Source organism: Podarcis vaucheri (assembly GCF_965113315.1).
Source record: "Podarcis vaucheri genome assembly, chromosome: 3".
NCBI classification, from domain to species: Eukaryota; Metazoa; Chordata; class Lepidosauria; order Squamata; family Lacertidae; genus Podarcis; species Podarcis vaucheri.
The window spans coordinates 55,721,320-55,746,919 of record NC_138761.1 but is presented as its reverse complement, the minus strand read 5'-3'; the positions used below and the strand labels follow the sequence as shown (position 1 = coordinate 55,746,919).

At 43.7% G+C, this 25,600-nt stretch overlaps 1 protein-coding gene and 1 long non-coding RNA gene across 2 annotated transcripts; one reads left to right on the top strand and one right to left on the bottom strand.

Moving 5' to 3' along the window:
* Positions 1–1,219: 1,219 nt before the first annotated feature.
* On the top strand, positions 1,220–3,185 carry LOC309528905. Its single transcript, XR_014217976.1, has 3 exons — positions 1,220–1,329; positions 2,884–2,933; positions 3,018–3,185. It is a non-coding gene; the product is annotated as an uncharacterized lncRNA (long non-coding RNA).
* A 5,988-nt stretch (positions 3,186–9,173) lies between these two features.
* Positions 9,174–25,600, bottom strand: RSPH3 (radial spoke head 3). The gene is made up of 9 exons (XM_082218492.1): positions 25,411–25,600; positions 22,442–22,529; positions 21,274–21,418; positions 20,340–20,485; positions 18,421–18,624; positions 16,850–17,012; positions 15,913–15,999; positions 13,619–13,764; positions 9,174–9,358 (listed from the first exon to the last, which is right to left on the bottom strand). Exons 1-8 carry the CDS (start codon positions 25,533–25,535, stop codon positions 13,643–13,645), a joined length of 1,080 nt encoding a protein of 359 aa, XP_082074618.1. The 5' UTR covers positions 25,536–25,600; the 3' UTR covers positions 9,174–9,358; positions 13,619–13,642.

Genomic DNA, 25,600 nt, shown 5'->3' with positions numbered 1-25,600 from the left:
TAACTATATAGACAGGACTGTGTGGAACATGGGGAGCTGCCTACGTTTGACTCTGACCATCTACTCCAGTACTGTCAACACAGGCAGTGGTTCTCTAAAGTTTCAGAGGGGCCTTTCCCAGTCCTACTTGGGAGATGCCAAGGACTGTATTTGGGACCTTTTGTATGCAAAGCAAGTGCCATAAATCTGAGCTAGAACACTGTGTGCCAGTTGATTGTAGGATGATGTAGAGGAATTCACCTCCATGTGCATTTATGGCAGTGACTGCTCGCTTTGTATTTAATCAGCAATACAGTGTTTATTGTGGCACAGAGCATAAAAACCTGATTTCTTCCTATAGAGTCCATCATATAATTATCATGCATGAGAGAAAGGCGAAGGAGGAAAAAACAGAAGATGGGCCAGGGGAAGAATCAGAAGAGGTTACAGAAAAAGTGGAGCTCTCCGATAGAATTCAAATGGAGCTGGCAATAGAGACATAGCTACCTTTGTCTGTAATTATTGCTGTTCCGAGTACCCATCTATAAAGCAGGGCCCAGAGTACAAATATTTTTTCTCTCAGCACGAAGATGGATGAAATATCTATTTCGCAGTCTCACTTTTGAGATCCCCCCCCTCACTGTGAGGTTATACGCTTCATGGAGGCAGGGGTGTAGCCAGGATTTTTGTTATGGGGGGGGGGCAGAACCTCAGATTTGTATCGATTTTGATTGATTTAAGAAGGGAGGCAGCTGCCCCCCGTCGCTACACCCATGGATAAGAGGCAGCATTTGTTGCCACCACCAGAACTATGAGGCTAGCTGAATTTGCCCTACAGGTGGCTGTTGAAACATTAAACAAGAACAATTATTATTATTATTATTATCGAAAAACTAGTCAGCCGCCCCCATCGCAAGTGCCTGCTCTTGCCCGCGGGCCCCGCGAGTCCTAATGGCATAACTTCCACGCCACGTGGCGGAGGCCGCAGAGCAGCAACTGCTCCTCCGCCAGGAAGCGCCGGGCGGTCTCGCTGGGAGGCTCAGCCCGAGAAGCTGCGCGCCGGCGAAGCGGAGGCAGCAACTTCCGCCTCCTGCTGGATCGCCGCCCAGCCGCCCAGCCTAGTTTCGCTCTCCCGGGGAAAGGGAGGGCGGTGGAACTTTGCCCTGGGTGCGATTGTGGCGTCACAAAGGCCCGGCGGCCAATGAGCGCGGGAGGTGAAAATAGCGCCCTATAAGTAGCAGGGCGTTGCAACGGGCCGAGAAGACGTGCCAAGAGGCTACGCAGGTGCCTCTCCCTACCTGTGGCTTCTCGTCCTTCGGCCTGGAAAGCCGCCTGCACGTTCTTTGCATTGTATCCGTATATTAAAAGTGAGGCGTCGAGAACGCGAAGTTTTCTGCCCTCGGCCATTATCGTTACCGCTTTCTGGATTTTGACAAGTTAGGATCCCCCCCCCCTTTCGCTGTTAGTAGGTGTCACAAGCGCGAGGACCTTTCGCCACAGCTTGGTTAAAAATGGATTAATCGGCGGGTATCACGGCAGTTCACTGTTGCACTGCTTTTTACGCCTCCGTGGGTTCGAGGTGACGGCTATAGCGAAGGTGCTTGGCATCCGGGACGTCCCAGGTTGAGTGCCTGACATCTGCAGGTTGAGCTGGGAAGAAACCCTGGAGATTATGAAGCCCTGGAAAGCCCCTTCCAGGCTGAGCTAATGGACCAGTAGGGTTTCTGTATTCCTGCCTTCCCGGTGCATTTCCCGCCTGTGTGTTCTTTATTTAGGGACACCGAAAGCTGCCTTAGTCACACCGTTGCTGCAATATTGTCAACACCCTTTAATTCAGTTCTGTTCATAAGTTTATTGTTCTGTCCAAAGGCCATGGCAAACTTGCAGAAATAGTATCTATAAAATAATATGGAACATACAAAATGTAAGCCAACATCCATGATGTGTGTGAGAGAATTCACGAGAAGCACCAGCAAGCTTAAACCTATCTTAAATCAGATTCTCAACATGCGGAAACTGCTTTGAGGCTTGTTGTTTTTTAATCAAGCAGGGTATAAATGTTTTGAAATAAAATGAACTCTGACACTTTCACACTGAAATGAGATACAGAGTTGTATTTTCTCCTAATTGTAGATGCTCATGCATTGAGAAGGCCAAAACGATAATGTACGGTTTGCACAGATCTGGAATTGCTGCTAGAGGTGGTGTGTGATCACTTTTCTGGTGCAGAATGCCCTATATAACCATGGCCACACTCACCATACCACTCTGAATGGTAATAGTTTCCCCAGTGAATCCTGGGAATTCTAATTTGTTAAGGGTGCCAAGAGTTGATAGGAGACCCCTCAAAAGATGGGTCCCAGCACCTTTAACAAATTACAGTTCCAAGTATCCTTTGGGGGAAGCCATGACTGTTAAAGTGGTATAAGGGTGCTTTGAATATACAGTGTTTATGTGAATCATAAGTATAATCTGCCTCCTCAACCCTGCACATGCAGGGTGATTTTGACACCAGACTACCTTCAAATATGTAATCTTCACGGTGCATAATGAGGTGGTGCAGCTAGTTTCCTGAACATTTGAATATCTCTTAGGTTTACATGTCACAGCTAAGCAGCAAGTGCAAAAACTAGTAATTATGCCACTAGATAACATCTCCACAAGAGCAAAAAAGCATTGTTACAAGGTTTCTTTTTTGGGGGGGGGAGTGCGGGCGGGTAGATGTATACCTGAGCCACCTTCCAATTCCTGAATCCAGCAATTATTAAAATCTAAACAAGGATTCAAATTGTTGAAAGAGCCAAGCAAACCAAACCCTGGGTGAGCGCCTGGAGTTTTTCATTGCTTTTAAGATTCTGGCGGCATGCAACAACAGCATTGTCCTTTAACTCTTTGCACTGTAAGATTTCACCAGCTGAAATTATTGGGATTAGGAAGAAATTGACTCCAGATAGGTATGGGACATATGAGCCTGAATTTTGTTTTTATCATCTCCACCCTGTGAAGTGGTAACTCCCATTTTGTTTTTTTATACCCAGTCTTGGTGATGCAGAGCAGGAGTTACATTAGGGGAGAGCAGGGGAGGAAGGCTCCCCTTTGGATTTGAAGCAGCACCTGTTTATTCCTATATTTCTGGCTAACTCATCTGTTTTACCCAGTGACTCTGAGTGACTTTTAAGGATAATTAAATGGGATTGTGTGCTGGATTTCCATGTGAAAGGGATAAATTCTTCTATTGAAAAAAGAAAGACTGCTGGTGGCAGTTGTGTTCATAACATTACACTGGGTGTTACTGAGACAACAGTGAATCATAGAGATGGAAGGGAACCCTGAGGGTCATTTAGTCCAACCCCCTGCAATGCAGGAATATGCAGCTACCCCTTATGGGGATCAAAAGCTGCTGTTTCACTTGTGTGGTAAAAATTTGTTTGCAGAATTAGAAAGAAGAGATTGAATTCTAATGTATTTACGTACCAGGCCTGTTAATAGACATAACAACACAGGGCAGACTGAAGATAAGGCGAGCTCAAAACAACAGCAATACTTTAAAAAAAAATCATTTATGGACCTAAGTTGTGCGCGTCAGTTGGTCAGTCCACAAAAATGAATTTGCCTTATACAACTGCCATTGCTCTTGATTCTTTCAGGCAAACAATTATATTGGCAGTATTCTGCCAGTTTTATTTTCACAAGGATTCACTGTTCTCATGCTTATGAAACACACCCTCTTGTGTGTACAGCGTTCTCCCCTCTCCCCACTGCTTACTTGAAATGTTTATCCTGCTCAAAAGATTAATGCTTTGGTACTCTAACTGAAGGCCAAGTTTCTGGTGGAAGTCCTTCCTTCACTGTTGAGAGGGGCAAACAAGGTGAGACACTGCAGACAATCTCCCGTCTCTAATATTTTTGCAAATAAGCATTTGAGAGAGGGGGAGAGTTGGGGATAACAGTGTTAGACTGTTGCCTTTTCATGATTCTGGCTACTCTATCCAATTTGTTTTTCAGCACAGTTTCCTCCCTCCCAGCAAAAATTGACTGGCCAGCCAGCCATTCCATATCCACTGATCATGCTCAGGCCTTATTGGGCTATTTAGGGGTCTCCTAAATCCCCACCTAAAGATTTTCCACTAAAGATATAATATATATGGGAGACATTCCCTAGGGTTGCCACATTTCAAAAAGTTGTCGAGCTTTTTAAGGGAAGACCCCAAAATTGTCGAGCTTTCCTTAAGATACCCATCAAAATTGTTGAGATTTCTTTGGGAACAAACCCAAATTCTTGAGCTCTCCCCAAAATAGTGATCTTAAGCTTTTGGAGCTGCTTCCGCTGCTTTTTCTATCGTGTTGCCATACATCCGGGTCCATCCGGGTTTTTTTAAAAAGCGATTTGTGTTGGAGTTAAATTGTTGCAAGCCATTTTGAGGTACAAAGATAAGAAAGCAAATATGAAGTAATGTGTAATATTTATTGCGCTACCTGGCAAATGGAGGGGATCCCATGAGAACCCCTCTCCCTTCTCCTTGCTACCTTGTTGTTGGCATCTTTTTGTTTCAAGAGACAATGGAGTGCACCTCTGGGGTGAAGTCAGACTGCTGTGCTGGCAGCACTGAAGTGACCTCCCTGGGGCACAAGCCTGGGCAGAGTGTTGGGAGGTCCTGGGCTGCCCAGATGAGAAGATCCCTCTCTCGGCCTCGCTGACGTGGTCCAAAGGAAAGAAGAGCAATACATTTGGCAGAGCAATACACCAGCTTAGCTGCAGGAGTTGCCGGAAGGAGGTGTGCAAGGCACTATTCGACTGCCTTAGGGACTCCACTCTGGATTTGTGTAGAGTTTCTCCTTGGCGGTTTTTTTCTCCTGAAGATACCCCACAAGGCAGTGAAGGTTTAGGACCAGAGTTTTCCTTCTCCTAGATGGGCTACCTTCCCAGGTTGACATGTCTCATCTGCCCCCACTTTATTCTTCTGTTTTTTAAATATCATTTTTATTAAATTTTCTGATTTACAATTTAGAATATTCATTTAAACAACCTTAAAATATCAATGACTTCCCTTCTTCTCTTTCTGTGGTTCATTTCACATAACATAAATCCCTGCCTATTTTACATGAACTAAACCATTCAGTACAGTATTCCATTACTGCATCCATCAAAACTTATTTACACTGTTGAATTTATCTTACTGCTGCCAATGTTTCCAAGTGCACACAATCCCCCCCCCATATATTCAATAAACATTTTCCAATCTTATTTAAATGTATGTTCTTCTTGTTCTCTTATTCTGTATGTTAGGTCCGTAAGCTGTGCATATTCCATCAGTTTAAGTTGCCATTCTTCTTTAGTTGGGACCTTGCTCGTTTTCCATTTTGGGGCTAACAAAACATGGGCAGCAGTCATGGCATACATAAATAAATAAATAACCTTTTTTTGACACTTGGGAATTTCCGTCTGAATTATTCCCAAGGACTCACCTGCCCCTCACTTTACAGCACATGCAGAAGCTGCTTTCTTGACCGCAAGGCCCACTATTAGTCTCATCTGCTCAGTCCGCTGTCTTCACATGTAGGAGAAGTCCCTAACCCCCCAAGGGTTTGAGACCCATCAGTTACCCTCACCTGGTTTAGCCGGCCAGTCAAATCCGTTTCCCAGGGTGTGGCTGAGTGCAGGGTGGGGACCAAAGGTGGACAAACTATGCCAGAAGGAGGAGCACAATGTGTCCCCCACCAGAGGCACTACTTCTCCCCTCATACCCCATACACCCCATTGCTATCATCTAAACTGTATTCAGGAGAATGGAAGTGGGGGGGCATGGGGAAGCTTGTTTAATACTGGTTTTCTTGCCAGCTAGAACCATTAGCTGATCATAGAACATATGCTATGTAATAAGCCAGATTGGGAAAACATTGTGGGGCTTTTATCGTCAAAGAAAGTTTATACCATAGAACTATCGTCACATTGTGTTTGTTTTTACCTAAGTAATCTGGAAAGTATAGATATGATTATAGAAATACACTGGATTTGCAAACATCAACTCAGTGGAAATGTCCCAATATCAAACAAGTGACCTTCTGAGAAACAAAAATGGACTACAGTTTCCGAAGAAAAACACACAATATTAAACCATTTGCATTAGTTTTACCTCTCAGGGTCTGGTGAGTAGCTGGTTGTATATCCGTAAAATGGTAATTTTTGGCCTATCTTCATGATTTCTGTGCCGTTACACAATATGGGTTCTGTGCTGGTTTAAAGCCTCGTTGAGAAACATTATAAAGCTAGGGGGAAAGGAATAAAATTTTGGCCTAACTAGATAGACAAGGACACGAGTGCCGCCAACCAGCCTCTCACCTCATGTGTTTCTAGCAATATCTCATAAAAGAAACATGTGACATTATGTCATTGTACATAGCAGCATAGCCTCATCATTGACTACTGCTTGCAGGGAGTGTGGAAATGCTGGACATGATTCTGTCACATCACACATTCCTTGTGCTCAACACATCTTGGATGTTGTTGGAGTCAAATTCACATCCATCCCAGCCAGTGTAGTCAATGGTCAGGATGAAGAGAGCAGCATCAAGAGGGCCTCAGATCCCCCATTCCTGGCCTAAAGGGTTTTTTTTTTTTTTTGGGGGGGGGTGTTTTTATTTTGCTTATGTATTTTGTGTTTTCATATTGCAAATTTATCCTGTGAACCACCCAGAGAGATGCAGGTAGAGGGCGGTATACAAATTTAATAAACAATAAATAAACTGAATACCTCCATTACAAAATGACCACACACTGAAATCAGTATGAAGCCAGTTTGTAATTTTTTGTTCTCTAAGGGGTGCTGTGGTTCATAGGTCTGAAAAGAGAATCATTTAAGAAGCCATGACTACAGAGGTCTCTAGATGCATTGTCTATTGATGGGAATTAGCCACGATGGCTGAATTATTGAGAGTGTTTTAAATTTTTATTTGATGATTAAACTTTTATATTGTAATGCCACTGCGGCTGTAAAGTGCTCTGTATGTCTTATGCTATAAACTGCCCTGGAATTGTGAACTAATAATGGGGGGGAAAAGACAAAAGGAGGAAATATTGTTCACAGTGATGGCAATGGCAGCTTCTTTGCCAGGGCTAATAGGAGGGAATGAGTGTCTGTGTCACAGATATCTGGCAGGGAGGAAATGGTTAACCTCTCCCGAGTGCTGTGGTCCTGATCCACATTAAAAAAAAACACACTTTTGCACCACTACAAAGGATGTTGATGCTTCACATATAGTTTGATTCTTTGCCCCCTGGAAAATAAATTACACTCTAAATGCAAAAAAAGAAAAGAAAAGAAAAGAAAAAAAAGCCCCTCTTTCCGCTGCTCCAGAAGGAACCAGACCAACAGATTCAAATTACGGGAAGTAAAGGTAAAGGGACCCCTGACCATTAGGTTCAGTCGTGGCCGACTCTGGGTTTGCAGCGCTCATCTCACTTTATTGGCCAAGGGAGCCAGCGTACAGCTTCCAGGTCATGTGGCCAGCACGACTAAGCCGTTTCTGGCAAACCAGGGCAGTGCACGGAAACACCGTTTACCTCCCCGCGGGAGCGGTACCTATTTATCTACTTGCACTGGTGTGCTTTTGAACTGCTAGTTTGGCAGGAGCAGGGACCGAGTAACGGGAGCTCACCCCGTTGCGGGGATTCGAACAGCTGACCTTCTGATTGGCAAGTCCTAGGCTCTGTGGTTTAACCCACAGCGCCACCAGGAAAGCAGACTGCAAATAAACATTAGGAAGAATTTTCTAATGGTAAGAGCTGTTTGACAATGGAACCAGTGCTTTTGTCGGTCTGTATGGCATACCGCCGCCTCTCTCTCTCAACCCCCCCAATTAATTTTGCTGCCACATGCCTTCGCCCGCATTTGCTTGCTCCGCCCCTCCCCGCCCCTTTGCCATCTCCTCCTCTGTTGCTGCTGCTTCCTGTGGCTGCAGGCAAAGGAAAGCATACAGACACCGATTTTTCTTTCAAAAAAACAGTGAGTGGAACAGACTCCATCTGAAGGTGGTGGATTCTCCTTCCTTGGCGGTTTTAAAGCAGAGGTTGGATGGCCATCTGTCAGGGATTCTTTAGCTGCGATTCCTGCATTGCAGGAGGCTGGACTAGATGACCCTTGGGATCCCTTCCAATTCTACCATTCTATGATTCTCGCTTTCTGAAGACAGAAATGAAACAGAGGGAAAAAGCAGAATTGCCCTTGCATGTTCTGCAGGCCTAAACTTCACAATCCATAGTTTAACGAAATATAATGGGGGAGGTGGGGTTGCAGTATATTACAAAATAAGGAAGCGGTTTCTAACTGTAGAACGTTCATTTATTTTTAAAATGCAATTAAATTCTCTTTACACAATGAAACCAGAGCCGGCTCAGTCATTAGACAGCTGAGGAAGCTGTCTTAGGCAGAAGCAGCCACCAAGGCATTAGTCCTGCAGGGGCCCCATCTGCCCTGCCGCCAGTGCAGTAACAGCACTCGTTTCGGCCCAATCAGGTGAGATCCAACCCAAAATTGACGCCAATGATGGCACCGCTTCACCAGCGGCAGAGGTGGCAGGGCAGGTGGAGAAGCAGCTCCAGCGGCAGCAGGTATGACGGTGGGGGCTGCAGTGGCAGGGCCAGGCAGCGCTTTCTGTTTTGGCTCAAGTGGTGAAACAGTGAGTGAAACGCACACATATAAAGAATGAGTACAATCTGCTTCTACTTATCAGTGACAGGATTTATATTACACTCTTCAGAAACGTTTTCTCCACAGCACTTCTAGAGCATTAAACAACATTTAAACAATTAAAAATGCAACAATATTAAAATGAATAAAAACAGCATACTCAAAGCTCTGGGCAACATCCGGTGATGTCTGCCTGCTAGGGCAATGAAAATTTGCTTGGACAGCGGGACTTCTGGTTTCTCGTCCCCCCACATCTCCCCCAAATCTGTGCCAACAGTCCAGCACAGATTTGGTGAGCTTAAGGAAGACTGCAAGAGGAAGCAGAAGCAGAAGTCCCACTGTGTGAGTACATCCCTGCTTGGATCTACCTTGGATCTCACCCCCTAAGTACTGAAAAATACACACATGCAACATTTATGTAATTTTCTTCTCATCTTAAAAGCTTACTATCCTGTTGATTACAACAATAACAATAACTAATAAGAGAAATAAGGGCAAAACATACAGTTAAGATTAGAACAAACAATTTTGTTGTAATAAAATTATCAAGTTTGCCAACATTAGGAAAAAACCAAAACAGTAATTTTCATTGTATTATTTGCCGTGGGGATAATTTTCAGCAGGACAAATTCAATATTTGGTTGATGTTCCCAGATAACGATGTGCAATCTTCTTGAATATATTAAAGATCCCTGTTAAAACACAGAAAAGTTTATGTTAAAACTGTGCATTGTCTCTTTTATCATCTAAGTATTTAAAAATGCTTTACAACCTTCACACTGGAGAGAGCCCATTTTGAATATGTAAGCAAGGACATTGACAACCTGGAAAGGGTTTGGAGAACCTGGCTCTACATCACTTTTTAGGAAGTGCTTGATTTTATTCATTCTTTTGTTTTATCATCTCCAGTTCACACCATTATCTTAAAAGTACATTGCATCAAGACTTACGACACAATCCAGCCAAACATTTAAAAGTTCAACATTGACTTCGGCAGGAGAAAGTTAAACACCTGCTTAACTTTCCCACTGAAATCAGACGCACTAATTTCTTAACTTTGCTGTGATATAAATATATGAAAAAGAATTGCTCGATACAAATCCAAACCTTTGTTATTAGGCAGTACCATTGTACCTACTTGCTGATCATTCAGAGCATCTGCTTTGCATCCAGAAGGTCCCCATCTAGCCTAATATTGTCTACACAGGGTGGCAGCAACTTTCCAGGGTTTCAGATAGGGATTGAACCTGGGATCTTTTGACATGGCAAAGCCTAAGCTCCACCACTGAGTTACAGCGTCACCTGGCAAAGTGGGGCTGACTGCTCCATGCAAGTCACTGCTTCATTTACTCCAAAGAATTAGAGAGCCAAAGAAATCTACACATGTAGACTTGCTGCCCAGACAGTGAGGCTTGAAGGAGCATCACTTAGACCCTTCGGAAAATGTAATAATTAATTCTCTCGGTACTTCACTTTCAAACTTGGCTTTATAACATGGGCTTAATTAACAACTTCAGATTGTTCTACAGAGCTGGCACAAGAGACGTTCAGTTTTGAAAAGGTGGGGCTGCTTTCAGGTGTGGTTAAAGATTACACTGCTTTTCGACAGTGGAATGCAGCGGTGCTCTTTTAAGTGGCAAGGTTCCACTTGAACTGTTGGCATAGCAATACACATGCTTTTGAGGTATACCTGAGGTGGCAGAGTAAATACATCCTGCCGTTCCACCTGGTTTGATGCATTCAGCTCACAGTGTCTGACTCAGCCAGAAAAAAACCCTGGAAACGAGAACCCCCCTCCCAACTCCCCCTGGTTTACACCTCTGCCCATAGATGAAGTGTAACTGTGGCAAAACAAAGACACAGCGCCACCTCTGGAATACAGAAAACAGTCCTCCAACTACATCAGGTTACGTATGGGATAGTGTTCTTTCAGATTTATTTTTTTAGCCAGTTTATAAAAGTATTTCCAAACTGCCAACACATTTTAAAAAACCGTGGTGTTAAAAAAAATCATAAAAATATGAAATAAGGAAACAGAGAATAAATGACTGACACTGAATAAAATTAATTCTCTGAAAATGCTTGGCAAAACAGAAATATTTTCAGTCAGTGATGAAATACCAAAATGGTAAGTGCATGTCTGATTTCAGTGGGAACATGGTTGGACTCCAACTCCCATCAGCCCCAGCATGTTTGTTCAAGGATGATGGAAGTTATAGTCCAGCTGCCATCTACAGACCACACATTCCCCATCCCTGGGTCCAGATCTGTTTTAAAGGAATGTATTCATTGTAGCTGTAGCTGTATTCATTATGCTGTAGCTTTGTAAACTGCTTAGGGACTATTGTAGTTAATATAAATTGTTTAAATGAACAATTAAAATAAAATAAAACTAGCTTGCTCTGGCTCCTGTATATCAGAAATATCTAGAGATTCTAGAAAAGAAGAAGGGTCTCAGCTCTTCCCTATTACAACTGGCCAAGATTTCCAGGTCTAAGAGCTGGTACATTACCACACCTAACACAATCCATTAACTTGACTCAGCATCCCCCTGCAAATGTACATTCCTTAAGAAGGCTTACTCATCAGCAGATATTGGTTCTGGCAAATTCTGATCAAACACATCATAAGCAAGAAGACTATTATGAAGAGCTGTGTGAAAGGGAATGTTCAGTCTGACTTGGACTTCAGTAGGTGTCACCCATCTAATGCCCACCAGATTCCCCTGTCCAGTGCTGCTGCTTGCCACTGTAGTTCCACACATTTCCTCTGCCGCTGTTCCCTCAGTCACTCTCCTCACTCTCTGCCATGTCTTCAGACATTCTTTGGTGATGGGCAGAGGATGAGCCATTGCATTTTGGCAGTGGCGGACCTTGGGCTCTCAAATTTCAGTGGTGCCTTGTGCAATGCCAAAATTCAGCTCCTCCATGCCTCTTGCGTTCTGTTCTACAGCATTGTTTCGGTGCTCCCTGCAGTGTGGCGCCCAGTGCAACCACACCAGTTGCGCCACCCTAAAACTGCCTAATTTGGGGCAAGCTAACATTGTAAGTGGCCAAGCACCAACACTTTGAATTGTGCTCAGAAACGTACTGGGAGACAATGCAGATTTCTCTTGTTCCCAAGAGTCTTTCAACATGTAAATGATGTGATTCACCACTATGACTGGTACATGCTCAAAGAGGAGTGGCTCACGCATAGCCCTCCAGATGTTGGAGTCTAGTTTCCATCAGCTGCAGTGAACACGGCCATTTTGGAAGTTTCAATCCAGCACCAGCTGGAGGTCTACAGGTTCTCCACCCCTAACAGAGACAGACATACTACTCTTGAGATTATTACAAAAGGATAATTGGAATTACACATGTAGATATGCTCCTGACCTGGCTGTTTGAATTCCCAAGGAAACCTACCTCAGATATAGGATTTTTTGGGGGGGGGCATTGTGTGTTGATAACAACAATCTGAGCTACACCCCAACACAAACTCTGGCCTTGTTTTTCACTGATAAAAGTTGGCCAGAGTGATTGTGAAAGATGCAACAGCAGCTGCAAATTGTCTTTAAACTCCTGATTATTACTCCAGTGTGGGCAATCCTATGCACACTTACCTGGCAGCAAGTTCCACTGGATTCAACAAGTCTGAGTAGACATGCATCAGATTGCTCTATTAAGGAATGCATACACCTTCAGCAAACCAGAGGGTTTGTGGGTAAAAGCAAAGGCATTCATCAAGAGATGTGTAATTTTCGGTTTCTAATGGCATTACTGACATCTAGTGGTAAAACATACTGAACTTCAGTGCAGGGATTAAAATCTATTTTCAAGTTCTGTGTTAAAGGTTTGATCTAGCCAGTGTTGAAACATTTTAAAATCTCATCCATTTGAATGGGAATAAAACATACACACGTTCTTAACAGAAACCTTATTCTGGTGTTATTAGAACTGGCGTTGTTAAGACGCCCAGTGGAGCTGCCCAGAATAGCTGGGGTAATATAAGAACATCATCATCATTAATTGCAATAACTTGCAATAATTTTGGGGGCCATGCACACAGACCTCACCCCCAACCCGCAAACATCCACATGGATGCTGTTTTCAACCTTTGCATCTTCAATGCAAAGGACTGAAGGGAGCTTCTAAGAATATGTAGCTGAATGCCCTCAGAAGCTTGCCTAAGGTGAGGAGACCTGCGCAATGAGGTTTTGCAGTCCCAAGGAGGCCCCTAAGCACCTTTAACTGAGCATGTGCAGAATATTTTTCTGCTGAACAAGTGAAGGTTGAAACTGGATCTAGCAAAGCCATGAACAGGTATGTGAGCACAGGGCTGCTGCCCACAACATTCGCACAACTTCTTTCACCTCAGTTCTAATAATGCCTGAATGCACCTTCTGTCATTTAAATAATTGTGAGTGGAATGCAGAGAATTTTGGTCAGATCCCTCCGTGTCTTCATTATCCCAGGACCTAAGTAAACATTAATTGCATAGCTAGCCAAGACCTCTGGATTTGTAAATACCTGGCATGTGTTTGGGGAAGGTGGAGTCATTTTCATGGGCACTACAGTGGATGTGTAGGGGAGGTTTAGCTTTCCTTCCCCAGCTGCAATCCCATTAAAAACTGTCGCTGCCAGGGCCAGCCATGGATGTCCCGCCACTCCAGGCCAAACAGAAAATGCTGCCCCCCCCCCCGCTGCTGCCTCCGTGCCCACCTGTCTTCCTCCTCTGCTGCCGCCTGCCTCCTCCTCCTCCGTGTCTGCCTGCAGACTTGGAGACAGCTGTGGCAGGCGGGCATGGAGGAGGCAGCGGCAGATTTTGGCAAAGCAGGCAGCCATGTGCAGAGGAGGCACAAGAGGAGGGATCTGCCACCTGAGGCAATTTTCTGACCTCGCTGCCTAGGCAGTGCGGCCCTGGTCCCTGCAGGGCCATCAGCAGTCAATACCTAATTTCTTTCCCATTACCTGCTTCTTTGGAGTTTAGCCACTTTACTTTCCAGTAGTAGGGAAACGAGTATTTTTCCACGATTTTTGACGTCGTGATAGGCGACCAATTGACTGATTTTCGGCAAAGTCCTTCAACCTCTTTTCAACCACGTCCTTAATTAAGCCTGGAAATTTAATTGCTTTGAATGAAAGTTTATCCAATGAGCCATTTAGACAATTTCTTTGAAGCTATAGTCGGCACGGCAATTGTACTGATTTATTTTGATGCATAGTTGTCCACAAGGGCTCAGGGGATATTAGATATCATTAGGAAAAGAATACATAGTTCATAAAACATACATAGGTCAGAAACTAAATGCAAAAAGGCTAGAAAATGAAAGAAACAGAGGTTCACATGTGCAGGAAAGTGCTTTTCATCTTTGGGTGTTGTCTTGTTTTCGGAGTTCCTTAGCAAGATCAATGATAGTCAAGAGATACATATGCCCAGCACGTTTTTTCCTTAAAAAAATGTTTAGGGGTACTCTAATTTTCCTACTCCTATTTAAATACTGCCCCTCAATGAGGCAAAACTTAGATTCACAAAGATTTTAGGGGTATGCATACCCATAGCTGTCAACTTTACCCTTTTTTGTGAGGAATCCTATTCGGAATAAGGGAATTTCCCTTTAAAAAAGGGAAACGTTGACAGCTATGTGCATACCCCTACGTCCCCCCAGAAAAAAGCGCTGTATTCTTTAGATTTGCATGTCCTAAAAAAACCAGTGGCACATGCATGATTCCCCAGCACAGCAAATCATGTCTGACATTTGGGGTGCCTGGGTCTGCTGCCCTAAGACAGTCAAAAGTCCCATTAGGCACGTTTATGAAATTTTAAATACATAGGAGAGGAAGGAAGGGCAGGATATGACTTGAAGTAGGATATGACTTGAAGTTTCAGCATGAGAGACTGCTCAAATCATTTGAGCCAAATTTAACTTTGGCTGACTTATATCAGAAAGAGCAATTCAGCCACAAAATCCATTACTTATAAAGGTGGTGGCCTCTCCCTGGTGGTGCTCTTTCAGTAGCAGCCAACTATTAGGGATGTTCTAGCTCTGGGTTTCTTGAGCTGAGCAGTAGTTGGACAATATACTCTATAAGATCCCCACTAACTCCACATGATTCTATGAAATCTACAGTTAGAAACAGAAGTTTGCATCTAGCATTGGAGGGTTCCCATATTTAAAAAAGTAAGAAGACCAGGACACCCTAAAAGTTGTTGAGCTTTTTGAAGGAAGACCCCAAAATTATTGTGTCCCCCCCCCACATATGGCAGCCGTGAACATTAGCTACAAGTAGACCCACTGTAGCTAACAGACGACAGTTAATGAAGGTCCATTAATGTCACTGAGTGGAATTCAATGGGGTGCAACCCAGAACTACTTATTCACAATAGTTCAATAAACATTCCTGTTATTGGGCTTGTCATTCTAGGTTTTCTCAATAGTTTTTGAATCAGCCTTCTTATTATGTACCAGAAACAAAATTGGGCTCACATTTGGACTTCTCTTAAGTTTACCTACATCAACTCTTCATGGATAATTTGCAAGCTGAGTTCTAACAATAAGTGTGTTTATAACAGCCATGGTGAAATATACTTGTAATGGTCAATTCTGTTTGTTTGTTTGTTTGTTTGTTTGTTTGTTAATAAGTACGGTTCCTGAGATCACACTTGGAGTGGATCTAAACACAGGAAAAATAAGTCAGAAATTAGATCTTGTTAACAAAAGAAAATAATCTCTATGGAAAATTGAGTTTTTAAATTTCCTGGTCTCTGGCGCCATCTGGTGTTGCATGTTTATAGGTAAAGGTAAAGGTACCCCTGCCCGTACGGGCCAGTCTTGACAGACTCTGGGGTTTGTGCGCCCATCTCACTCAAGAGGCCGGGGGCCAGCGCTGTCTGGAGACACTTCCGGGTCATGTGGCCAGCGTGACAAAGCTGCATCTGGCGAGCCAGCGCAGCACACGGAAACGCCGTTTACCTTCCCGCCAGTAAGCGGTCCCTATTTATCTACTTGCACCCAGGGGTGCTTTCGAACTGCTAGGTTGGCAGGCGCTGGGACTGAGCAACGGGAGCGCACCCTGCCGCGGGGATTCGAACCGCCGACCTTTCGATCGGCAAGCCCTAGGCGCTGAGGCTTTTACCCACAGCGCCACCCGCGTCCCTTGCTGTTTCTTTACTAATGTAGCTGAGTCCCTGATCACAGTGCTATTCTGTAATCAGTATGGCAGAATGTTAGCTAGTCTGTATTACCTTATTTCTACTAACTTACAGTCAGTCATTACTCTTCCTAGCTGGTTCGACGCCATTCTTTTTACCACGCCGCTCATCAAATATGGAAGGAATTCTTTCTCAACATCTATATGATGTAAGAGAGCAAAAGAGTCCACCCGGATCAGTCCAAAGACCCACCAGGCCATCCTTCAGCCCACACAATAGCCACCCGGATGCCTCTGGGAAGCTGAAAGGCAGGGCAGGAGTGCTGTGACATCTCCCCTCTTGTGCTGCCTAGCAACTGATATTCAAGAGGCATACTGCCTCCGAGAGGGGAGGCAATACAAAGCCACCCTGACTTGTGCCCTGTTTGAAAGTCATCTGAATTGGTGGGCATCACTACATTTTATGGTAGTTCAATTATGCATTGCTTCACAGAAGGACTTCATTTTGGAACAAGCAAAGATGACCGGGATTCTTCTGTTCTAAGCTGAGTGGTCTGAAATATACATCTCTTCTTTTTAATACTGCAAAATATCTCAGCTGTCTGCAGATATGTGTGTGTGTGTGTCCTTGTTCAGTCCATTTTAGCTGATTCTTTCCACCGGGGGGTTTTTTAGGTCTGAGGGGCACGTTCACCCTTCGCCAACCACGTGCCAGTTGTGGGTGTGGCTACCTCCACAAGGCTGTATACACACAGGACACACATAAGCACACAGTCCATGTAGATCCATGGATCATGGGATGGGGTGTTAGCAAAAGGGTTGTTGATCTGATGACTAGGGAGGCGTGAGACGCATCCCTGTTAAGGTGGTGGACTGGGTGGAGTGGTTTAAATATGTGTCTTTTTCGCCAGTGCCACCAGAATTGGGGGACCAGAAAAAATTTGCTTGGGGAGGCCTGGTTAATCCTCAGCTGGGGGTTAATCAGCCCTGAACTTTGTGATGCAGAATTCCCGTTTTAAAAGCTTATGTGCAATAAAGAATGATACATACCTCTTTCTATGATATCGAAGAAGAAACCCTTATTGTGAAGATCATTAAAGACTGAAGGAATGAGGTTCGACAAGTATTGCAGAGAAAAGGCTCGAGATGAAATTTTCTGCTTGACTTCTGACGACTTTGTATTTGCGGTGACCTGCTGCGCTTTACGGCGAGCCTTTAAATAATAAGGAAAGGGTGCATATAACTTCAAGCAATGTAGACATTTTTCTACGGAACCATAGAATTGTAGATCTGGAAGGGAACCTAAAGGTCATCTAATCCAATCCCTTGAAATGTAGGAATCTTAACTAAATCATACATGACAGATGGCCACCCAATCTCTGCATAAAATATTCCAGTGCTCTAAAACAAACAAAAAGCCAGGGCTTAAAAAAACCCTTTAATTAAGTGCTGAAAAGCTTGAAGCTTGCTGAATCCTGACAAAAGAAACTGTAAGAATCCTATTAATTACTTTTAATGAGATATTAAAATCTTTATTAATCTTTATTCATGCTTGTGTGAAGAAACCATTTTCATAAAAAGGAAAAAAACGATACAAGAAACGGAAACTGAAGAAAACAATAAAGCATGTACTTCATCCCAGGCCTTCAAAAGCTTATTTTCTTCCAATGAGCAAATCTATGAAGCAGGGGTGGAGAACCTGTGTCCTGAAGATATTATTGGACCCCAGCTCCCATCAGCTGTAGCCAGCATGGTCAATGCTCAGGGATGATGGGAGTCCAGCAAAGGAACTATTTCTGGTTACCTGTTTTGTATTTTAGTTCACCACATCTTACCATGCCTTTGTGTGATAACACCTATTTCTGTCTGCTGATGGCAAAGTTTATGGTCTGGCCTTTGATGAAGGCAGCTTTCTAACTAGGTGGTTGCCTGGTTACCTATGGTGGGTGACAATTGCTCTTAGGTGACCAGGTGACCAGCAGCACTGCCTCTTTCCCTTATTGTGCTTTTCTCTTTTGCTCCCTTAGTTCTGCCAAAACACAGCTCTGGCCATATTCCACTAGTGAAACCCAACCAGTCTTCAGATGCTATGAGTGTGGCATGTAGCTATATAGTCCCAAATCCACTTGTATGTGATGCCTCATACATCATATAGTGGTACCTCCGGTTGTGAACAGGATCCGTTCTGGAGGTCCGGCCGCATCCTGAGGAATTCTCAACCGGAGGTACCACTTCTGCGCATATGCGCAGCCCGCTTTAGTGTAAGGGTACTCTTATTCTGTGCAGTTATACCTTGGATCTCAAACACCTTGGATCTCAAACGATCGAAACCCGGAAGTGAGTGCTTTGGTTCTTGAACAATTTTCAGAAGCTGAACATCTGGAGCAGCTTCTGCGGCTTCCGATTGGCTGCAGGAGCTTCCTGCAGCCAACTGGAAGCCACGCTTTGGTTTCCGAACATTTTGGAAGTCGAACAAACTTCCGGAACGGATTCCATTCGACTTCCAATGTACGACTGTATTACATTTATTATGATGTCTCTCTCTCTGTGATTATACAGAATGAAGAGCGGGTAAGAATTTTTCAAATGAACAAGCAAACTTGGGTTCACATCAGCTATACCTTTTCCTCATTCCGCCGTATCTCTTGTTGTTCAAGGCGCTGCACTTCAGCCAGCTCTGCGTTGCGCAGTTCATGATATCCAAACTGGTGGGCCTGAAGATTGGCCAGCTCTTCTTCCTCCGTGACTTCCAGCAAAGCTTGCTCTACGGTTTTTCCAACTAAAACTTCAACAATTGGTCTGACTTCAATATCGAAGTCAAAGAGCTGAGGATAAAAAGCCAGCGCTGAGTCAACACATAATGTTATGTTTTACGAAGGGGGAACAGAAATAACTGACTTCTTAAACAATTGCTGAAATTACAAATGAGACTTTCATTGGTGACAAGATTGTTGCCATACATCCGGATTTCCTCGGACATTTCCATGGGATTTCAAAGGCGGAATTGACGTCCGGATGGAATTTCAAGTCAATTGAAAAATCACAATTTTGTAAAAAAGTTCAACAACTTTTGGGTTTTCCTAAAACAAACAAACAAAAAAACCCCTCAACAATTTTGGGGTCTTCCTAAAAACTTTTTGAAATATGACAAACCTAGATAAGGCACTTGCAAGGAGCATGTTAACCTTTTGCAAATGACGGACAAACAGTAACACTAATAATAGCAAATGCTGAAGTCATAACTATTTTTACATTGTTTGGAACTTGAAACAAACTCTGTCCAGAAGAAAATCCAAGGCTGCTAACAAATCTAGCAGGAGGAGATAGTGGGCTGGAACTGGACATTCAATCTTAGCGTAGAGCCATTGAAATAGTGGGGCTTAAGTTAATCATAATTTAAGTTCTATTGATTTTCATGGGTCAGCTCTAAGCATGATCATGGCTGGATCCATCCCAGTGTGCCAGCTGTTGCCTGTTTTCTAGCTTCATTTTGTGGCAAAATCTGGCAGGGTCGGATATCCTATTAGAATTAGTTGTTTTTCATCTGAACCTGCTTGTAATTCTGGAGCAGCACACTCTTGCCAAAATAGGTTACCTTGTTCAGGAGTAGCCAATTCGTTTACCAAAGCCAGGGACAAAATAGACCTGCTTCTATTTCTCCCCTTTAGACATAATTTTGCGCTCAGCTAGCATATGAGAAAGGGCACTTAAGCATGCAGAAAATCTACCTGTAGAAAATGATGGCAAGGAGGTAGGCAGAACGGTGATTTTCTTTCAGGCCTCCACATTAGGTGATTTTGTGCCATAGAATCAAGACAAAGGTAAATCCTAGCACTACGCTTGCTCTGTTTGCCATTGCATAACAAAATCATCACTCGGCCTCTGATAATTGCTGTACTGCCTGCTGGACAACAGAGATAGCAGGAGCGGGTGGTCCTGTGGTCTAAACCACTGAGCCTCTTGGGCTTGCTGATCAGAAGGTCAGCAGTTTGAATCTGTGTGATGGAGTGAGCTTCCATTGCTGTGTCCCAGCTCCTGCCAACTTGGCAGTTTGAAAGTACACCAGTGCAAGTAGATAAATAGGACCGTTGTGGTGGGAAGGTAAATGGCGTTTCCGTGCACTCTGACTTCCGTCATAGTGTTCCGTTGTGCTAGAAGCGGTTTGCTCATGCTGGGCACATGACCCAGAAAACTGTCTGTGGACAAACGCCGGCTCCCTCAGCCTGAAGCGACATGAGCGTCATACCCCATAGTCTCCTTTGACTGGACTTAACTGTTCAGGGATCCATTACCTAGAGATAGTATCTTTTTGATAACTCTACTGGATCCAAAGGGCCATTAAATCATATTTACTTAGGAAGCATTTTGTCAACAGAAAAGGATAAAACTTGCATGCCGACTGATCCACATGCTATTCTGTTCTTCCAGTATTGAATTTTACAATGTGGTGAATGCAGAGCATTTCTGAATGCTTTAATTTAAGAGGAGAAGGGGTTTTACTGTTCAGGTAGTTTTATCAGGTAAATTAAGCTCTGAATACCTCTCCTTCTTCTATTTGTGTAGCGACATCTGCCCCAGTTTTTGATGGTACGAACAAGGGGCTGTCTGGTCTCAGCAGGAAAGCATCTGTTTGACATTCCATATCAACTTCGATAATGCGGTCTGCAATCTCTTCCAGATACAATTCTGAAACAGTGACACAATGAAGACTATGGTTCTAGCTTCTGCAATTTAAAATTGGCAGGGCTGACAAGAGGGGTCAGGGTGGGGGAAGCTGGTACAAATTACTAAGGTTCAGAACGGGGCCTGGGGCCCAACTATTTTGCATATGTTTTATGTAATTCTTACCAAAATATATGTTTCATAGTCAATGCATGCACAGAATAATGGCTTGCGAACCTGTGCTGTGGACCAAGCAATTCCCAGTATTAATATGAACATTGGCTTCTGCGCTTTGACATTATTAGGACAATGCAGTCTCAACTTATTATGCTCAGCCACGTTTGTATGTGAACGCTGTACAAATATAACAAAGTTGTTATGTGATACTCACTGTGTTGCGTTACACGTATAAATTTAACTTTTAAAGTGTATGGTAAGCTCAGCAATGATTGTGTGGGTGCTTATATTATTGATATAAGTCATTAGGCTCTTAATATCCTCAACAGGTACAGATATGATCATATTTATCATTAATGTAAAATTGAGACCACACATTTATTTTATATCCCATGTACCATAAATATTTTTAGCTGGTCTGACCTTGTTAGGGTGGAGAGGTCTGAATTTTTTCCACCAGGGTTCAAACCCCTTCTTAGTGGCCCTGAGCATGGCTCTCATTGGCTACTTTTGGAGGAAGGGCAGGATATAAATAAAACCAACCAATCAATAATCTTTACTGAAATAGTGTGGGTCAGAGTCAACCAGTGAGTTGTGTCAGCAAAAGCCGTGCACAAGGATTTCTGGCGCTTTACCTGTCTGCACATCGGCCCGGAGCTGGGGAATCTCAACCTGAGGGGCATGGACTTCGCTCTCTTCCTTTGCTCTCTTTCTGGCAAGCATTTTCTGGTGGGCTTCTCGTTGCTTCTGAATCTCAACAGGATCAGTTTCAGTAGGGCACTGGGAAATGGGATGGAAAGTTCCTCTTAAAATAGCAGCTAATCTGGGCAGAAGACAGGGCTTTATTTCAGCCAGAACTCAATGGAACTTAGTTCCAGCACCTCTCAGGTGAGAGCCATTGCCATAATAAGAGAACAAGGGAGACATTCATGGTGAGTTCCAGCACCCTTTTTTCTAGAAAAATAGCAATGGTGGTAGAGATGAGAAAACCTAAGGTTTCTTTTTCCTCTTTTGGCTAGTAAACAAAACTCTTTCCTTTGGAGTCCTAGGCCAGGAATAATCCAAAGAAATAATCCAAAGAAAACTTAGCCTGCTTAAATCCCACTGAAGTCAATGGAACATACATTCTGATCAGATGTCCGCCTACTAAGAATTAAATAAGGGTAATGTGGTGGAATGCATTTCCCTCCCACAGGTGTGGGAGACCCTAGTGTGGGAAGTCCCCCACCATACTTCAGTCCAAACTATGTTGCATCTGTGCCTGAAAATAGCATTGCAAAAATGGGGGGCTCAAGAAAATAGGCATAGAATTAAGGTCAATGGGACTTAAATATAACCTTCAATCTGTGGCAGTGTAAGTGCTCTAGGTGGCACTGCAATTTACTTAAACTTCTCTTCCCCAAAGCACTGAGATTGGAGAGTCCTGGTAAAACTATTCTCTCTGATTTACTTTCCAGTCCCAACTAAGTTCTCCCTCCCCTGGAGAGATAATTGTGGAATCCCTGGATACTGTCAGAATCCACTATAGGTTCCAAAGTAGTTTTCCATATGTTTAAATGTGCCTTACCCCAGAATATTTGTCAACCATGTCCTCTTAATCTGCAGCATTCCTCTGTTAAACCTGTGATGGCCCATTCACACATGCAAGTCGTTGCTTGATGCTGAAGTCATCATTTGATTAACATTAACGTGTGAACTGGCCTCAACAGTGTTCTCTTGGATATATGTGTGCATTTCCAACCACCATTTGCTTGTTTTCTCATGTTCAAGAAAAATATAAAGATTTGTGTAAAAAGGACCTACCCAAGGTAATGACTGAAGAGCATATGTGTTGCCTCGAACCACTCTTCTGTCATACATGAGATTCCCATAGCAGACTGGGTATTCTTCACTGAAATACATTAAATTAAGACAAGAAAAAGTTCGGTGGAGTTTGAAATGTTGTTAATCCAATATTTCTTAGAACAGAGATGGTGACCCCCAGGCCTCTTTAGCGAGCTGATGGGATTCTCCCCAGGCCACATTCCTTATTGACACTGCTTTGTACCCTCCTCAAGTGTTTTTTGCCTGGCTGGAATTTGTTCCGGAACTCTGGTAATGTGTCTTGCAGACCCTCCAAGTGTCCCTATTCTCCAGGGACGTCCCTGATTTAGAGAAGCCGTCCCGGTTTCTGATTTGATCCCGGAATGTCCCATTTTTCCTTAAAGGTAAAGGGTAAAGGGACCCCTGATCATTAGGTCCAGTCGTGGCTGACTCTGGGGTTGCGGTGCTCATCTTGCTTTATTGGCCGAGGGAGCCGGAATACAGCTTCCGGGTCATGTGGCCAGCATGACTAAGCTGCTTCTGGTGAACCAGAGCAGCGCACGGAAACGCCGTTTACCTTCCCGCCAGAGCGGTACCTATTTGTCTACTTGCACTTTGATGTGCTTTTGAACTGCTAGGTTGGCAGGAGCAGGGACCGAACAACGGGAGTTCACCCCGTTGCGGGGATTCAAACTGCCGATCTTCTGATCGGCAAGTCCTAGGCTCTGTGGTTTAACCCACAGCGCCACCCGTGTCCTTAGGATGGCCCTATTTTCATTGGAGGAATGTTGGAGGGTATGGAGTTACCCAATCCCCAAGCTGTCTGAAGGCAATCCTGTATAGGGAAGGTGTGTGTGTGTGTGTGTGTGTGTGTAATGTTTAATGTTTCATTATGTTTTTCATAAATGTTGGAAGTCGCTCAGAGTGGCTGGGGCAACCCAGTAAAAGATGTGGGGTATAAATAGTAAAATTATCGTTATGGAATGGGACACCCCCATTTTCATTGGAGAAATGTTGGAGGGTATGTTCTTGGTTGCTGGGATGGAGGATAGAGAGGGGTGTGTGTAGAAACCAGCCTACTGTACAAGGGTAAAATTCATATTCATTCCTCTGCCCTCCACTGTTATGTGGCCCAGAAGGGAATGTGGCTGTTGGACTGAAAATGGTTTCCTGTCCCTGTCTGAGAAGGACCCAAAAATGAAGGGCAAAAGAAAAAGGAAGAACAAAAGATAGAGAAAGCTGTACTTACTAACCTAGAAATGCATAAAAACATGCAAAGCTACTTAGATGAACTATCTGCCCACCCAGGCTAGTATTATGCACTGTGAATGTATTCTCTAAGATCTTGGGTGGAAGTCTTTCAAACACCTTGGTACCTGGTCATTTGGAGATGCCAAAGACTGAACCTAGGATGTAAGGTGTGTGCTCTGCCACTGAACTATTATCCCTCCCCAAAGGATAGCTGTCTGGCTACCTCCACTCCACTCTTAAACTAGGGCTGTGTACACACAATATCTTTAAAGTACATTTCAAGCACTTTCTTTCCCTCAAATAATTTTGGGTGCTGTAGTTTACCCCTTACGGAGTTACAATTCCCAGCCACCCTGAACAAACTACAGTCACACCTTGGAAGTCGAACGGAATCTGTTCCAGAAGTCCGTTCGACTTCCGAAACATTTGAAAACCAAAGCGCAGCTTCTGATTGGCTGCAGGAGCCCCGTTGGATGTTCGGCTTCCAAAAATAATTCGCAAACTGGAACAGTCACTTCCAGGTTGGCGATGTTCGGAGCCGAAACGTTCGGGAACTAAGCTTTTGGACTTCCAAGGTACAACTGCCCAGTGCCCAGAATTCTTTAGTGGAGACAATGTCCTTTGAAGGTGCTTTAATGGTATAATGTGCAACATGTTACTTCTGGTGGGTGGATTTCTCTAGAATAAGCCATGAAAGTGAAAGGTTATTGCCTGAAAATTCTCCCCATGAAGCCGAATGCTATGTAAGGTGACAAATTAATTAGCAAGTGGGACATTTGCACAACAAGAGCCATATTGGATCCATTTCCCCTTTGTGAAGCTGGTGTACTGCGTTGTTCTGGTTAAGAGTAAAATAATTACAAAATTCAGTGAAAGATCTTAAGTGAGTAACAAACGGAAGCTTTGAAAAACAGGACAGCAAAGTTTATAACTGCATGTATAGATTCTTAAGTAGTCTTGTTACTTACAGAAAAATGCAGAGATACAAGGTTTTGCCTTCTCATGGAGAGGGAACATTTGTTATATATAGTGTGCAAGAGATCACTTTCTACTATTTTACCACCAATTTAAAAATCACATTATTCACATGGCAACCGATAGATAATTCTACTTTTAAGAACTTGAGTACAGTACAATGATGACGTACCATTTGTTCATTTGTTTTCTCCCCGCTTTAAACTCTCAAGCTGTGTTCCCCAGCCTGCTGCTCTTTAGATTTGGTGTCATTGGTGACATTTTATCAGATTTTTCATGGAAAGGGAAAATCCAGATTAAATAGGGCAGGGGATATGAGCTGGCATTGCAATGCCGATGATGTTGTGTGGACACCGTGGAAAACTAGCATGTGTGAACAGCACCATTTCCATGGTAAACACCCAACAGGAAGCGACCTACAAGTCCCTTCATCCTTGACCATTGACCATCAAGGCTGGGGCAGATGGGAACTGGAGTCCAAAAACATCTGGCTGGAGGGCACAAGGTTAGGGAAAACTGCTCTAAGGTAACTGTATGAGGAAATACAGCAACCCTACAGTAGGTACCCCAATAGGGGGTCACACTTACTGCTCATGTGGGCATATGTGAGAGAAGAAGCAGAGTAGATGATAGGGTAGAAAAGTCAAAGTTGGAGATGTGAGGGCCTGCTCATGCCAAGACAGTCTCTACTCTGGGACTGAGGATTGAGGTTAGGACTATTATGGTCAGGCAATGCTACTCACTGATCACTGGCTGTTGGATCTGGAAATCGTTTTCTAGAGGGCACAACTCGGGGGCGGGTGCTATAGGAGTAAGTACTAGATGCTGGAGCACCATTTGGGGTGAAAATCACTGAGCCTGTGGTCATTCTGAGATTTGTCCACTTTTATCCACTTTAGTTCTAATAGACTTTTCAAAGTCTTGGTGGCATAA